The 17,161-nt window shown below is 39.0% G+C and overlaps 1 protein-coding gene across 35 annotated transcripts in view; it reads left to right on the forward strand.

Annotated features, from left to right (window-relative positions):
* FOXP1 (forkhead box P1) overlaps positions 1 to 17,161 on the forward strand; it is a 624,022-nt gene that overhangs the window by 383,300 nt on the left and 223,561 nt on the right. For 29 of the 35 annotated variants that reach the window (XR_006057033.2, XM_060402200.1, XM_060402196.1 and 26 more), the window contains one exon: positions 1 to 188. Coding sequence is in view for 28 of the 35 variants with exons in the window: in XM_060402200.1 (XP_060258183.1) it covers positions 12 to 188 (177 nt within the window). In the remaining 7 variants the exon portion in view is untranslated. The other 6 variants (XM_060402214.1, XM_060402217.1, XM_060402216.1 and 3 more) reach the window with 1 other exon arrangement.

Genomic DNA, 17,161 nt, shown 5'->3' on the forward strand with positions numbered 1-17,161 from the left:
GTTTTTGAGTCATGATGCAAGAATCTGGGACTGAGACAAAAAGTAACGGTTCAGCCATCCAGAATGGGTCTAGCGGCGGCAACCACTTATTAGAGTGCGGCAGTCTTCGGGAAGGGCGGTCCAACGGGGAGACGCCGGCCGTGGACGTGGGGACGGCCGATCTGGCCCACGTGCAGCAGCAGCAGCAGGTACTGTGCGCTGAAGTCGGGCTGTGGAGGGAGGTGGGTGCAGAGGCTGCTGTTTCACCACACACTTGACCACTGTGACCGTCTGATACTCAGCCGGCTGTCTGACTGTACGCAGCATCTTTTAAGCCACTAGTGCGCCGGGGCCCCAGCCATTGGCTTTAAGAAACAAATTCTCAAGCTTTTGTCATTTCAGTCTTGGGAGGCCCCTCTGTCTTGGGGAATGGTTGTTGAAAGTGAGATTGGGTGGACCTCTGGCCACTTCCTTGGAGCCCCTAATATGCCAGCCTAAAGTTTAACTGCTTGGAATAAAACAAATCTTTGGAGGAATGGTTCCTAATGCTTGAGTTTAAGAAAAAAAAACAATAAATGGATTTATTAAGCCTTAGGAAGAAGGAAACAAATAAGGGGTCAAGAATACAGGAGAAACAAGGGCTGTAAGCAAGGAAAGTAGGAATATGGAGAAATACCCAAGCAAAATTGGTTAGATAACAAGACATCAATAATGCAGGCATTGGTGTAAGAAATTGCTTGCTGTTACTCACAGTTTAGGGAGATAGGCCACTTAGAAATGTTTCTTATATCCAAATAGCAGTTGGTATGTGACTAAATCTTACTACTGTTTTAAAGTATCCCTTTTTGGTGGCTACCCCAAATGATCACAAGTTGGGACATACTCATTCTTGTTGTATCCTTTGTAGGCATTTATATGGGTAACTGTGATTGACTGGTAAACTATTTACAAATGGCAAAGGGTGTGACAAGGTGAATGTTACTGGTTGGCCAAAGTGTTGATGCAAATTCAAGTAAGTAAATAGCATTTGCTTGAAAATAAGCATTGTTTTCACAGCCTCTCTTGGAATTAGGAAATAGTGTACATTTTTGTTAATGATCATGAATGATTTTTGTTGAATTTTAGTGTTTGATTCATTTATTAAATACAAAGTAATTTGGAAAAAAAAGGTGAAAAAAGAATGGTAAATCTTTGGCCCTTTCTGAATGAAACATATTGTTGGGGGTTGGGGGAAGGAAGGAAAAATGCAAACCTTTTCTCAAACCATTTTCTTGGAATCTATAGCAGAGGAACTAAGGCAGTCCCTTCCTGTTTTGGGGATATAGCATTTAGCGGTCTCTAAAACATGTATTATTTTCTCCTTTCTAAGAATTTTTACCAATAAGAAGTCATTAGCTTATTAGTCTGTCAGAAAGTGTTGGTACCAGCCTGAGACAGTGGAATCTGTGGGGAAAAATAGAAAAGAGAGAAAGAGCCTTGAAGGGATTTGACCTCTCTTTTAGTGGCAGCTCACACTCGATAGTGCCTGCTTCCTGGGCATCCCATCAGCTGGGATTGGTGATGTAGACTGTGCGTAAACTTGGGGTATTTGCAGTAGCAAATGGCCAAATGCTAACCAGTGACATTGGTGAGAAGACCTATCAGTGGTAGAAAGGGATCCATGTATTTGTGTGTGTGTTTGTTCATGTGATATTCTCAGATATTTGTGGTTATATTGGAAATAAGTTGGTGATTTGGTTTGCCATTTTCTGTGCCCGTACCAAACAGAGGCCAAGATCAACTGTTTCTTTACGGAGCAGCTGAAGTGGGGCTATTGACTGATGTGGTATACGCAAGGGCATGCTGAGTCACTTCAGTTGTGTCCGGCTCTTTGTGACCCCATGGCCTGATGTGGTATGAACACAGAGTAATTAGTATTTAGAGCATGTCAGTTGGATAAATGGGAAATTAATGTCTTCTGATTTTTATTTAAAGAGCTGAAAATCATCCACTATCTCAAAGTCATAAGCCAGCCAAAAATTTTACTTTTATGCCACACACACACACAGACACACACAGACACATAACAGCAACCACAAGTCGACCTCACAGAAGAAGGTAATTTACATTCATTTTTTTACAAGTTGACCTCACAGAAGAAGGTAATATACATTCATTTTTTTAAAAAAAATTAGTTTATTTTTTAATTGGAAGATAATTAATTGCTTTACAACAGTGTATTGGTTTCTGCTGTACCACGGCGTGATGCAGTCATAACTCTAAGCACACCCCTTCCTCTTGAGTCTCTCGCTCCCACCCTCACCCCATCCCACCCCTCTGGGTCTTCGCAGAGCACCAGGCTGGGCTTCTGTGTTCACAGCAGCTTCCCACTCACTTCTGTTTTACCCATGATAGTGCATATAGGTCAATTCTACTTTCTCAGTTCATCCCGCCGTGTCTCTCTCCCGCTGTCTCCATGAGTCCATTCTTTACATCTGCATCTGTTTGCCCTGCAAACAGGTTCATCAGTACCATTTTCCTAGATACCATCTATATACATTCATATACAATATTTGTTTTTCTGAATTATTTTGCTCATGTATATGTACATTTTAACAGCATCTTCCTTGAAAACCATCAGCTGCAAAATTAGTTATTCATGTCTCCCCTCTTTTATCTTGGTTCTGACCACTTTTTAGAGAATATGTTGTTTGGGTAATTGATATACAGGTCAATACCTTTTGATTGTACTTCAAAGTGCTTTTAATATTTTTATAACAATTTTATTTCTAATTGCCTCTGATATGTTTTGGGAAGGAAGAAAGCAGTTGGGTCTATCATTGTGCCTGAAACTCCATATATTGTGGTTGGCAGGCCTTTTGAGTCTTTTAAAATAAAACAACTGACAGCTGTGTGACTTCCTTAAGTGTACGATGAGGCGCTTAACAGGTTGTTAGGGGGAAAGAAAATCTGTAGATGAAATAAGAAAAAAAGATAGCATTCAGAAAGTTTTATGGGAGTCGTTTTATCAGTTGTCTTCCAGACTGAAACTGCAACATTTAAACAGTTTGTAGTTATCTGAACGTCAACGTGATGGACATGGGTTGTTTTCGTCATTCTTATTCTACAGGTTTTTACTTGAAGTGAGAATACCAGCAGTGAGAAAATCACAGCCATGCTGAATTCATTACTGCGGTAGTCACACAAAACCACGGATAAAATTTCAATAACTGCAGGCCACAGTTGAGTAAACAGTTGCACTGAAATTTAATTCCTGTTGACTTTTCCCCCATTCCTCGCCAGGGGCACATTCTGATTCTGTAGTACAAAGACAACAGGGGTTACAGCTTTGATTAATGTAGGACACTGGAAGAGAATTAGAACTGTAAAATATGTTAGAAGTCCATGGAACAAAAAGATCTGGCTTAAAAGGCTTGGTATAAAAATGAGTTAATTATGCTGTGTATGAAACTGAATGTTCTAGGATTTTCCAGTTGCTCCAGTGCAATCATTGACAGTATAGGGAGAATTTTTACCTACTGCCAAGATTTAAAATAAACAAATGCAAGCCTTTCCACCTTTGATCCATGTTACCAAAGATAATTACGAATGAGAACAAGTGCCCTTTCAGAATGGAGAGCTTTCACGAAGATTCACTGTGGAGTGAGTGGCTTCTGTTCTGGGTTTGGTCTGTAGATTGGCTAAATTGGGTCCAGACAGAATTGCTGTTGCTGTTTTTTAATTATGTTGTTGACAGCCTAGAGAAATGGGGGAAATCTGGCTTTTCCATTTTCTCTTGAAAAATCCGATCTGGTAACCATGGGCAGTATTCCTACAAGGGTAACCGTTGTTGGGAGATGAATTGTTACTAAGTCAAGGAGCCCGTAGCCCTGCAGTCGGCCTGAGTCCCCACCCAGTACCTTGGCTGACTTGTGCCCTCTAGGCAATGGAGTTGGTGATTCTGGTCTGGACATTGCCATCATCACTCAGAAGCCATCAGCCAAGGAGAGGGGCTACCATTAGCTGGAGAAGGCCACCCACACACTCACAAACTGGCTCCCTTCCTTAAAACTAAATGTATTGTTCTGTAATGCTTCAACTCTACTTATATCTGGACCATGAAACTATTATAACAATAGTTTTCTAATAATATAATTTGATAGAGTTTCTGAACATTTTCTTTTAGCTCTTGAATAATTCTTTACCCAATTCCATCACTGCTTTTTATTTCCTATTATGCCTGCCCCATTTCCAGGTCTGTAAAAGTTCTCTACTGGATACTGACTACTCCATTATGAAACTCAGCAACAAATACTATTACCAGTTACTAAAGTTTTTTTTTTTTTTTCCCCCTTAAAGGAAGGATTTTAAAATGTCCAGAGCAATTTCACAAACTGTGTGGATTAATGCATTTTAAAAGTCTTGAATTTTAGAAAGCAGAATTTTATTTCCATATTGCTGCAAATGAGAGCTTTTTCAGATAAGCATATTACATAGAGCATAATGTTTAGAAGTTTCTCCATATACAGCATATGCTGTCAGGTCAATTAACAGAATGCATACTAGAAAATGTTTATTCAATAAAAATGAATAGCTGTTAAATAAAACAGTGATTTCTTAACCACATTCCATTTAATGATGGTTTTTTTCCTTTTTAGGGGGAGGGTACCACCTGGCACTTTAATTGTCTACAAATCAATGTAGGGAGAGCTTTGGTTGCTAGAGTTTTTAGTAGTTATCATTTTATATGAGAAGGGCAGTTTATAGAAGTAGTCTGTGAGAAGGACATTTAAATAAGATGAACTATATGTGGAATTCAAAACTATATTATTTGGAGTTGTGGCTAAGTGATGTATTAACTTCATATAGCTTCTTTGACATTCGGTTTAAGGTACATGTTTCACATTAATAATGTAAAAGAAAAAGAGAAACATTCGGTGACTATTAAGGAGGTAAAAAGTAGAAAGGACAAGGAGCTTCTGCAAGATCATGGAAGAAAAAGAGGAGGATCCATTGGGTTGAATTTTGCCACTGAGCCTTTGAAGGAAGTAAAATTAGTCATTACAGTCGTTAGTCATCACAGAGGGCCAGAGACACTCAGAAACTCTCTTTCTTATCAGGGTGGAAGAATGAGTCCCTTCCTCTGGTGTTTGTTACTGAAGTTACTAGTGGGTGGGTATTAAACAGAACTGGAAGAATGTCCTACCAGTGTTTCAAATTGTAACTGCCTCTGTAGTAAATGCTGCCTGGAAGAAGTAGCTGTCAGTGTTTGGATGGGCTGCTGCTGCTGCTGCTAAGTCGCTTCAGTCGCATCCACTCTGTGTGACCCCATAGATGGCAGCCCACCAGGCTCCCCCGTCCCTGGGATTCTCCAGGCAAGAACACTGGAGTGGGTTGCCGTCTCCTTCTCCAATGCATGAAAGTGAAAAGTGAAAGTGAAGTCGCTCAGTCGTTTGGATGGGCAGCAAGCGCGTATTAAAGGGAGCCTCCCTTAGTTTCTTGTTCTTCCCTATCTTCCTCTGCAGGGCTGTGTTAAATGCCACTGGTCATCTTTGGCCTTGTTTCCACTTCTACAGAGAGAAGCCTAGATGATTAGGTATAGATCTGTAGATGCAAAGATGAACTATCAGTAGCCAGTTCGGCCTTGTCATTGTTTTTTTCTTCGAAAATGATTTCTTATTAACTTTCTACTGAATCCTCTCAAGTGGACTTTCCCATAGCAGGCAGGGACTGTGTCTGAAAAGGGAGGGTCTTTGGATGCCATTGGAAGGGTAAATAGGTTCAGCGTATCTGTGTCCTAAGAGGACTTTCTGTGTCCTTTCTGTACTTTCAGAATAAAGTACAAAAGAGATTATTCATATTTTTTGAAGATTTTTTGATGCCCATTTTTTTCTTTTTGATGCCCACTTTTAAAGTCTTTATTGAATTTGTGAAGATATTGCTTCTGTTTTATGTTCTGATTTTTTGTGGCTGTGAGGCATGTGGGATCATAACTTCCTGACCCGGGATCAGACCTGTACCCCTTGCATTGGAAGGTGAAGTCTTAACCACTGGACCACCAGGGAAGTCTTGAGGTTACTCATTTATTAAATGCCCTCATGGGCCTAGGGACTGTGATAAGAGCCGGCACCTTCCTTCACTAGTGGGCAAAGACCCAAGCTATAATTTTAAATCATAAAATTAAGAAATTTCAAAGGAATTGCTCTGTTCAGATAGACTCTTTGAAGACACAAGGTAGAGTTCAAATATTATAGAACATATTGATGGTCAAATATATTTTATAGGAATCAGTGCCACCAAAATGTTAGCAAAAACCAAACAGATTAAAATGAAACTGAGACAGGAATTCAGATAATTCTGACAAATAAAGAAAAAAGGCAGGCACACAATAGCAAACTTATACTTTTTCTCAACTCCTTTTGTGGCTATTTCTGGAAAAGGCATCTTTCACCCTGAACGCTAAATTTAGTTCTCTCCTCTGTTGTTTAGACCTGCCTTCCATCTAAATATTGTTGTCAAAGATTTATGTAATGCAGACTTTGAACCTTGTATGAAGTTCTTTCACGTTCTAATTTCTGAACAGCAGTTGTGTGTCATTAATCTCTCCATTGAAAATTAAGATGGACCAGGAAACGGGGGGGGGGGGGGGGAAGTGTCATGTACATAAGAGATCGTGGTAATAGAAACCCAGATGCTGCTTCTCATTATGAGTGAAGTGTACCCTCTTGACTTGAAGCAAAAGCATTGCTACTTTGAGAAGGTAATTTTCAGTCCTGACCTGTGAGCTTAAAAAAAAAAAAAAATACTCCCTATCTCTTGCTTAGTCAGAAATCTCTTTTTTGAACTTTCAGGAGGAATGACTTTAATGGTAATTTGTTGACAGATTAGCTTTGGTGATTGCAGAGAGTTTGTTTTGCAAAACTGGCAGGCTCCTATCTGTTCTCTGAAGGCAAGTAACCTACTTTGCTGCTTTGCAAGTGGCTGCCTTTATTGACAACTAGTGCTGAACAGGCAGAATTGGTATGTTTGTGTAATGTAAACCTATAGCTCGCCTGATGGAGTCTAGTGTACTTTTAGCTAGTGCATAGATTGCTTGATAAAAAGGGTTAGAAGGTGACTGCTTTTATGACAAAGTAGAAGAGCAATATAAATGCAAGTGGTGGATGGAGCAGCAGAAAGGAAGTTTATATAGGGAACTGAACCCTGTATTAGAAAGTTTCTTTTCATCACTTGGTCTTTGAACTCAAATCTATTGTAATTATGAAGTGTTACTTGTAACATTCCAGAGACTCTTTGCTAAATACTGTGTTTGCTTTGGTTTGTGGAAATAAAACGATTTTTCCCCCTTCTCTCACAAGAAAATTTACTGAAGAGAGTTTCACATACTGGCCTGGACTCAGTTTTGGTCCAGGTCGCTACTAAATGGACTACTAACCTTCTTTCTTAGCTTTCGATTTCTTGCAGTTATTTATTCTTCTGTTTTCATTTAATCGTTATGATGCCACGCCTATGTGTAAGGAAATGTGAGGACCACGCATGTGTGAGGTGCTAGGGAAGCAGGGGAGAGTAACTTGGGAGTTTATTTGGTTGGAGCCTGATGAGTAAGCCTGAGAGTGATAAGGTGGTTAGAAGGTAAATTGAGTTCAGTTTTTGTGAAAGTTGAGTTTCTAAGCCAGGGGAGGTTTCCCAGCTGAAAGGAAGGCTGTACAAGAGGAGGACTGACGGTAAAAAAGAAAGTTGGGCCTGGCGTGGCAGGAAAGAGACTCAGGAAAGATGAATAGTAGTGACAAGGCCATTGCTGTTGGTCCTGGATTTAGGAATGGGACACTAACCCTTCCCTCATGTCATTGAGGGCGCCATGGTTTTTTTTTGGTTTGGTTTGGTTTTTTGGTTTTGTGTGTGTGTGTTGCAGTAAAGCTTTATTTATAGACACTGAAATTCAAATTTTATGTAATTTCCATGTCACTAAGTATCACTGTTCTTTTGATTTTTTTCCCAATCTTTTTTTCTTGTAGCTTTTTTTAAAAAAAAATTGAAGTATAAATGCCTTAGAGTGTTTTTTCTGTTATACAACAGAGTGAGTGAGCTGTATGTATACATGCATTCCCTCCCTCTTGAGCCTTCCTCCCATTCCCACTGCACCCATCCCGTCCATTTAGGTCACAGAGCACCTAGCTGAACCCGAGGCTGCTGTGTTGCTGACCCTGCCTTGTTCCCTGCAGTTGAAGCCCTGATCAGCCGCATGAGGGCAAGGATGAGCCTTTCTCGTCCCTCGCTGTTCCTCAGCACAGAGCACAGTACTGGGCGGCGCACAGTCCTCTGACTCTGTGAATGAATGAAATGGGAAGAGAAAGGAAGGCCTGGGTCACAAGAAGGGGTTCGGGGGTGAACTGGCAAATCAGTAGCACCTTTTGAAAACAGGAGATGTGAGCGTGTCGAGGAGTGGGACTACGAGGGGTGACTCAGGATTTCCGATCTGACGGGCAGCATGGTGCACCGTGGAATGAAGAGAGAGAAGGGCAGCGGGAGGAGAAGGCAAGCTCCTTTCTGCCCGTCATTAATCAATTATTATGATATGATAAAGAAAGCACAAACATAAGTTGTATATAAAGAGTGAGTTTATTTTGGAAAAATCTCTCTTTAAAGGCTGTTTACAAAAAAGACACCCTCCTATGGCACTCAGTCTCACTATTTGATTGTATATGTTTATTCAGATTAAAATTATCAAATATTTTCCCTTTAGCCTATGCCATTTTCTAATGAGTATATCTTCCAGAAGTCACATGGGAAGTGCTGATAAACTGCTTATGTTCCTATTGATCAGGGAATGTGCTTATCTCTCTTAGAGAACAAAACTACCGAGTTAGATCTTTGATAAAGTGTCTCATATTGACACAGGCTTCTTAGAATGAAAAATATTTTTGTTTTAAGGTAAAGGGGGTACCTGTTGTGTTTCCTTTGTTGGAAAAATACAATCTGTAATTATTAAACAGCTGGTGCTATTGAAAAACCCATTTAGGGGGTATAGATTCAACAGCTAAGGGGGAGCAAGCCTTGTCTATGAGTTGACACTGAGCCCTGCATAGAGATGGTTGGAGGGAAGGAAGCTCTTTCCCTTTAATCTTTCCTGAGAGAGTATTTTCCAGTATCTTCTGCATAAACGGTGCAATTACTGGCTTTGGAGGGGTTAAATTTTTTTATTTTGTGAAGTTGATAACCCTAAGGTTCTCTCTGAATTCACTTTTATCCCTGTTTTTAGACTGTACCTTCTTTACCCAAAATGAAATGAGTTTCTTGATGCAGGTTGGTCTTCCGCAAAGTTTCCTAAAGCAGACTGTTTATTACACACTTTCTGATCCAGGCAACCATATGTAATTGTCAGTATCACGGTTGCTTGTCAAAAAAGGCAAAGTGTCACCTGATCTAAATTGGTATTTTTAACATTGTACCTTTTCTTGCCCCCAACACCCCTCTCTCCACATTGAAGGGGAAGGTGACATGATGTCTTCTTAGTCATTCAAATCCAATAACTTTTAATCTGAAGGTTAAGTAGTGAGATATAAACTAAGAGATGATAATATCAATTTTATGTTCACTGAAGGGCACAATATACCTCTTTCTAGTAGAGGAAAATTGTGCGTAAAATGTCTTTTGCTTCTCAGCAGCAGAGCCAGGCCGCTTAGAGTCAAAGGAAGAAAGAATTTTGGAAAAATTTAATAAAATGGAATGTAACTTCCTAGAACAGGGCGAAAGTGGCCTTTTATTGTTGTAATGAGCGTGTTAATTTTTCAGGGTAGCACAGGAAGAAGTAGCTGCATTTTCATAGCCTCTTGTATTGACTCTTGTTACGCTCTCTATGAACTCAACACCCTTTTCAAGGTTAAAGACTGGGAGAGAATGACATAATGTTCATTCTTTCCTGACTATTTTTGGCCCTAATGTGCATGATAAATAATACTGTGATAGTATTGCTTACCTTGCCTCATTTTTTCCCTTCTTCATAGTGATATTTCCATTTCCCCGTGATAGAAATCCAACCTGCCAAGGTTCTAAGTGAAAATGCCTTGGCAGCGTGCACTTTTATCCTAACCTGCTGGTTTATCCCATTAGATTTGCACTTGTCTTGCACAAGTCTGTGTAGTGTATTTCCTGGATATGCTATGCACATTTATGTATAGATACACTGTACCATTAGCATGTCATAAGAGGGGAGGCAGTGTGCATCAGCTGGGGATGTGATATTCCCCATTATTATTGTCAAGGGGATATTCTATAATGTAGTGATTCACAATTATAATTTGCAGGATTGCATTCTGGAATTATTTCAAACTTGTTTCTCAGCCTTTCAGTCAGTACCTTTATTGGTAAATTCTAGGTAAAAGGCAGTGTGTTGAGCTGGCAGGCCATACTGAGGATTGGTGAGCTAAGGCAGAAGGCCAAATCCTACAAGTCTGGCCCGCTTTCTCCTCTTTGAAATAAAGATTTTTAAAATTGGAACACAGCCATCCCCACCCCCCTTTAAAAACACTTTTTTTTCTTATTTTTGGCTGTGCTGGGTCTTTGATGGTACATGGGCTTTTCTCTAGTTGTGTGAGTGGGGCTTGTTCTCTGGTTGTGGTACACAGGCTTCTCAGTGCAGTGGCTTCTCTTGTTGTGGAGCACGGGCTCGAAGGCCTGCAGGCTTCCGTAGTTGCAGCTCCCAGGCTCTGAAGCACAGGCTCGGTAGTTATGGTGAACGGGCTTACTTGCTCTGTGGCATGTGGCATTTTCCGAAATCATGGCTTGAACCCACGTCTCCTGCTTTGGCAGGCGGGTTCTTTATCACTGAGCCACCAGAAAAGCCCCATATTTCCCTTTTTTCTCTTGTTTGTGGCTGCCTTCTCCCTACCACAGCAGGGGTGAGTTGTTGCATGGAGAATGTATGGCTTATAAAGCCTAAAATACTTATAATCTGGTCCTTACCAGAAAAAGTTTGTTGACCCCCTGGATTAGCGAATGGCAGATGTAGCGAGATTTGCCTTCCAAAACTTAATATTCTTACTTTATCATATCATGTAACAAAACTGAAAGATCATTCCCTCATTTTTCCCCTAAAGTGTACATGTATTGATATATGTATTTATCTCATAATCTGACTTATTTTGCCTTTTCTGAAATGGAAGATTAACATGTAGTTGTCATCATACCTATATGGATTGCTTTCTAATCTTTTAGCTGAATATATCTCAGAGATGAAAAGTTTTGGCAAAATTGTTGCTTAGAAGAATAATCAGCCAGCCTAGTAAAGAAATGATGGAGAGTGAGATACTGAATGAGTCACTCGAAGAGAGGAGTTCTTTGGCCATGGTTCTCCTACCAAAGAAAAGTAGCATAAGAAAGTAGCATATATTTGTGGTCCCATGGTTGGCTAGAAGATGCAAAGAAATATCCTGAATGCGTCCCTGCATTCATAAAATTCATAATCTAATTGGCCGAGGAGAAGATGTAAACATGTGAATTGAATAACAATAAAAACTTCAAGGCACACGAAGCTGTAGAAGAGAGGCATCTGACTAATCAACAGATATGTGATTTAATCAATAAATGTTCAGTAACCTCATGGACAGAGGAGCCTGACAAGCTACAGTTGCAAAAGAGTCATGGGGTTACAAAAGATTCAGACACAATTTAGCGACTAAACAACAACAAGAACCCAGAGAGGAAGAGTTTATTTGTGTCTGTGTTGGTGGGATCTTTGAAGACTGATAAAACTGAGGAAACAGTAGCTCAGTATGTGCACGCCAGCAGATTTAGTTTAACTCTTTCAATCAGGAGATAATAGATAGAGGATATATACTGAGCTATGTGGATTTGGATTATGACTTAGATATTAAATTGCCAAGAGATGTATCTTTGCTATTTTGTCATTTTTAATTTGGGGAGTAGTGAGAGTGGCTTTCTATTGTGGAAGGCCTGGGGGCATATCATAAGCAGAGGTCTTTCTATACTGGATACCAGCATTCGAGTTGATTGGTCTCCAGGAAATGGTCCAGGGCCTATCTGTTTACACAGACCATTGCCTGAGTTGAGTGTATGATTTCCAGAGATTAGATGAGGGCTGACAAGGCTGGTCATTTCGTTGGTGGTGTCCATATTTCACATATTTTTATATTGAATTTTAGCTCATTCACATCTATTCATCATTTAGCTGGAATGACTGAAACCATAGGACCTTATTTTAAAATAGTTGTCAGATTTGAAGATCTTTACTCAATGCAGCTATTTTTATGAACTGATGGTCTTTTCTAGAAAAATGCACCGGCCTCGCGTTTTCTCCCTTTCACACTTATTTCTTTTCTTACTTTATTTGTTTCTAAGTTTGTTATCAGATGACTTATCTCCGAATTAGTGAAAATCCCTTTAACCTTCCAGGCAGGTAGAGTTCTCTGCCATAGGTCATATCTTAAAATCCACCATTCTCGCGTTTTGCACTGTTTTAAGTCTGATGAAATCCCAGCGTCTTTCACTCTGCAAAGTGTGCATATACCTGTGTGTTTGTATGATTTTGCAATTACAGTTTCATGCGTGTCACACGCCAACCCCCCACCCCCAAATTAAAACACTGTACAGCCCACACTGCATGTTAATTAGGTTTGCTAGCTGGTTCAGTGTTTTGACAAATGTTCTTAGATTCTTCTATGTTTAATTAATGTTAAGTGCATTAGTAACCTATCTCTAATTTGGAAAAGGTTTCCTCTTTTGGCTCTAAATGCTTACCAGTGTGTCCCTGGGATTAATTCTTGGATATCTTAAATGTAGCACTATAAATGCCAGCTCTGAAGAAAACCCTGGTAAGAAGGTCATGTAAAGTCCTCTGCATAGGTCCTGAGAGCCATTTTATGTTTATTCAAATGCACTAACCAGGTTTGCATACTCTTGCACAACACTGTATACTCGTTGGAAGGTCTTTGACCAAATCAACCAAGATGACAAGAAATGATGCATCCACACCGTCTTATGTGGCTTATATAACATTGTGTAGCCCGTTCTGGGAGTGGTTTGGCATTGTGTAACAGATTTAGAACAGTCACACAGCTGGATTCAGGGTCACACTTTTACTGAACAATTGTATAGCATTCAGCAGTGGTTCTCAAACTTTTATTTGTATGGAAGTCATATGGAAGACTTTTAAAAACAGATTGCAGAACCCACTCCCAAGTACTTTATTCTGTAGATCTTGGGTGGGGCCCAAAAATATGCATTTCTGATGCTTCTAACCCATTCTCTACTGCTGACTAGAGCATACTTGATAACCAGTGAAAAAGGCAGAGTATCAAAAGCGTAAATGGTGCTGTTTTTGTCCGAAAACAGCATGTTTTGTCCAAATCATTACTCTGACACTAGTTTGGTTATTGTGCAAGTCAGTTGATTTCTCTATGCCTCACTTTACACATCCATCAAATGGGGATAATATCAGCATTTAATAGTCTGAGTACATGAGTCTATAATGGTTAGCTGCTGTTATTTGTATCTTTATCATCATTATTAGGAATTTAACCAACAGAAATAATCTGAGGCATACACAAAGATTTTCACCTGAAGATGTTCATTATGGTAGTATTTATGATATGAAAAATTTAAAAAAGTATGCTGAATCACTGACATTAGAAGAAAGGTTAAGTTTGAAGCAATATTAGGTACCCATTAAGACTCATACTCCCTTAGAAATATAACTTTATCAATTATGGAAACTTAACTTTAAAAATTATAATATAATTGGTGGCGGGAAAAAGCTTGAAAAAGCCTGTCAAAAAGATTATCAATAGTTTTTGTAGGTTTGTGGGATTGCATTTTATTTTGTATACTTTTCACTTTTCTGTATATTCCAAAATATCTATAGTGATATTTCTTGCCTTTATAATTAAAAAGTTATTATATAATGCACATTCACACAGTTTGAAAACTTTTATGAGTGGATAAAATGGCAGAGAATACCTGTCCCTTGAGCAAGATTTATGCAATTTATGTAAAATATTTGTATAGTATCTTATATAAATCAGATATACATTTAATATAAACTTATAAAATAGTATCAATAAAATATATAAGTATATATCTTACCCATATTTATATTTTAAAATTTTTGCACAGATTTCAAGGGATAAATTTTCATAATTGTAAGATTGGTCTCCTGTGGCATGTCTATGTTTTCAGCTACTACAGGTTTTTTCCCCTAGTGCTGTCTCTCCACCAACTTCTAGGTGCTTCCACCATCAGCTGCTAGCCATCCTTATATACCACCATCAGTGTGTGATGGAAGTCAGTCTGGTCACTGAAAAGAATATAGATGAAAAAAATGCAGTTAGATTTCTCCACTGCTCCCCTATTCAAAGTTCCTTCCTTGTTTGTCTGGACTTTGTCTTGTATTGTCGTGATAATCATATACAAATATACCTAGTTGCTTGCCCAATGCATGTTGTTCTATTTCACTGCCCTAGAGAGCTAGAAAAGATAGAAGAATGTTTAGTTCAAGATATTTTGGAGTTGTACTGACAAAGGTGTAAAACCCAACTCTAGCATTTATTGAATGCAGGAAGTTGAGCAAGTTATGCCAACCTTCCTGAGTCTCACTTTTCTCATCTGTAAAATGGAGCAATAAAAATAATTTGTGGAAAGGGCTCATGTGATGAATATACTGAATAATAATATACATAAAGACCTTGACACATTTGGAGCCTTTAAAATGTGCTCATGACACCATAACTGTCCTCGTTCATTGCCTTTTGAGGATATGACAAAGGCTTGACTGTTGTCTTAAGAACCCGGAGGTAGAAGTTGGGGCTTCCAAGTGGTTTCTCTACACTGTTCCATTCTTTTGCGAACTCCAACCACTTCATGTTGAAAGCCAATATCTTTAGAACATTGTAGATATTAAAGTTGGATACCTCCAAGGGAACCCTTCTCCATGAATATAGGAATTCCTGAGTCTTCCTTCACTGAGATGATTAACTGAAATAAGCACACAGGCCTGTTTGACAACCAGGCTCTTCATTTAGAAACTGGCCACTACATCAAGACTGCAGAGAATCCGTTCTTGTAGGCAATTAGTGCCCTAATTTACCATTTTAGAAAAGAAAACACATATCCTAATAAATACAGAATTTCTCCTCCATACCTACTAGCAACATTACTGAAGGGGCCCCACACACAAATGTTTTAAATTTAGAGGCAGAGTTAAGGACACAGTTTGTCTCCAGAATCTGAATTGAATCAGGGTTTTATTTCAGATAAAATCTTTGGGGCTCATAACTTAAAAAACACAACTTTTACTGGCATTACGCAATTTGCCACGGGTCATTTAGCAAAATGTTTGTATATGTAAGCCCAGGTTCTTCTTTTAAGAAAAAGGAGGAGGGGGAAGGCGGGGATTGGATTTTGCTAAAATCCAGGTGGCGTTTCAGTTTATATTTAATTTTAATTGGAAATCAAATACAGTCAAGGGAGAAAAAATTGACCATGTTTTCTTTACTGAGAGTATCCATTGGGGAGGGGAAGGACGCTGCCAGCCAAATTTTAAGAAGCAGCTTTTTTATTGGCATGTCTATTTTTTTTTTTTCTGGCTAAATTCTTGTGCCTGCATTTTGTTTTTTAACATCTGAGTTTTTACACATGGCAATGATTTTTTATGTCTCAGTGCTCCTTGCTGCCCTTCCTCTATAATTTTCATGGGATTAGTACCTAGAACCAGGATAGCTAATAATTACGTACTACACATAACCAATAACTTCCCTAGGCTATTGTTTGACAAGTACCCTGTTTAGGTTCTAGTCTGAGATAATATTTGATTCTTGTGGCCTGACTTGATTTGTGAAAGACTGGGAAGTTTCTGAAGAAATAAGAACAGAGGAAAATAAGTTGATGTAAAATTTTTTTTTCAAACTAAAGTCTTAGAAGGTCCTCTAGGCATAAGTGCATTTTGTGAAACTACTATAAATTAATGGCAGAGACTGTGACACAGTTAGAGGATGGCCATGGAATATGCTAGAAGAAATGCGTAGACAGGCACTTAAACCCACCAGTCCCTGCAGAATACCCCCGTGTGCCAAAGCCGAGAGCGAGATCCTCAGTGCCAGCCCTGAGTGAGGCGTGGGTGTCATTCACATGTTTTCAACTGAAAACTGAATAGAAAATTATTTGGCATTTTCTACTGATCAATTAATTATGTGTCCATTGGATAAAAAGTGTTAGAAGATGTAACTAAGAAAGCAGAAAAATAAAAAGCGTACCTAGTAAAATTTCATTTTACAGAGATAGCAACTGTTGACATTTTTGTAGGTATTCAGTAGCTTTTTAATTTTAATATCTTGCCTTCACATTTTTACATATTTCTTTCCCATTCCCACCAGTGAACTTTATAGATGAAAAAAAAAAATTAGCTGTTTTTCACCAAAAACATTTTCGGTAAAAGTGTTGTTTACCAAGGGAATTGTTAGTTCTTGGTTCAGTTGCTAAGTCATGTCCTGCAGCCTGCCAGGCTTCCCTGTCCTTCACCATCTCCTAGAGTTAGCTCAGATTCATGTCCATTGAGTTGATGATACCATCCAACCATCTCATCCTCTGTTATCCCCTTCTCCTCCTGCCCTCAATGTTTAGCAACATCAGGGTCTTTTCCAAAGAATCAGCTTGTCACATCAGGTGGCCAAAGTATTGGAGCTTCAGCTTCAGCATCAGTCCTTCCAATGAATAATCAGGGTTGATTTCCTTCAGGATTGACTGGTTTGATCTCTTTTCTGTCCAAAGGAGTCTTTAAAAGTCTTTTCCAGCACCACAATTCAAAGGCATCAGTTCTTACTGGGGAATGGTTGGGATTAATTCTCTTATATGGTACTTCACTTTTTCATGTTAATTTTAAATGTATTTATAGCTGTAAGGGAAAATATGTGTTCTTAGTTTCAAATTTCATAGTTTAAGGGCTAATTAAAACTACCTCTTTTCCTGATTCTCCCCTCCCCACCTTCTCCCAGCTTCACCAAGTAATTCCACATTTAGGCACATTTGTTACAGGTTTTGCTTGTTTTTTTTTTTTTTTTTTTTTTTTTAATTTCTGTTGGACTCCAGTTGCTTTACACTGCTGTTAGTTTCTGCTGTACAGCAAAATGTATCATTTTGCTAAACGTATACACATTTTCTCTCTTTTTTGTATTTCCTTCCCATTTAGGTCATC

This window comes from Ovis aries, chromosome 19, assembly GCF_016772045.2.
Source record: "Ovis aries strain OAR_USU_Benz2616 breed Rambouillet chromosome 19, ARS-UI_Ramb_v3.0, whole genome shotgun sequence".
NCBI classification, from domain to species: domain Eukaryota; kingdom Metazoa; phylum Chordata; class Mammalia; order Artiodactyla; family Bovidae; genus Ovis; species Ovis aries.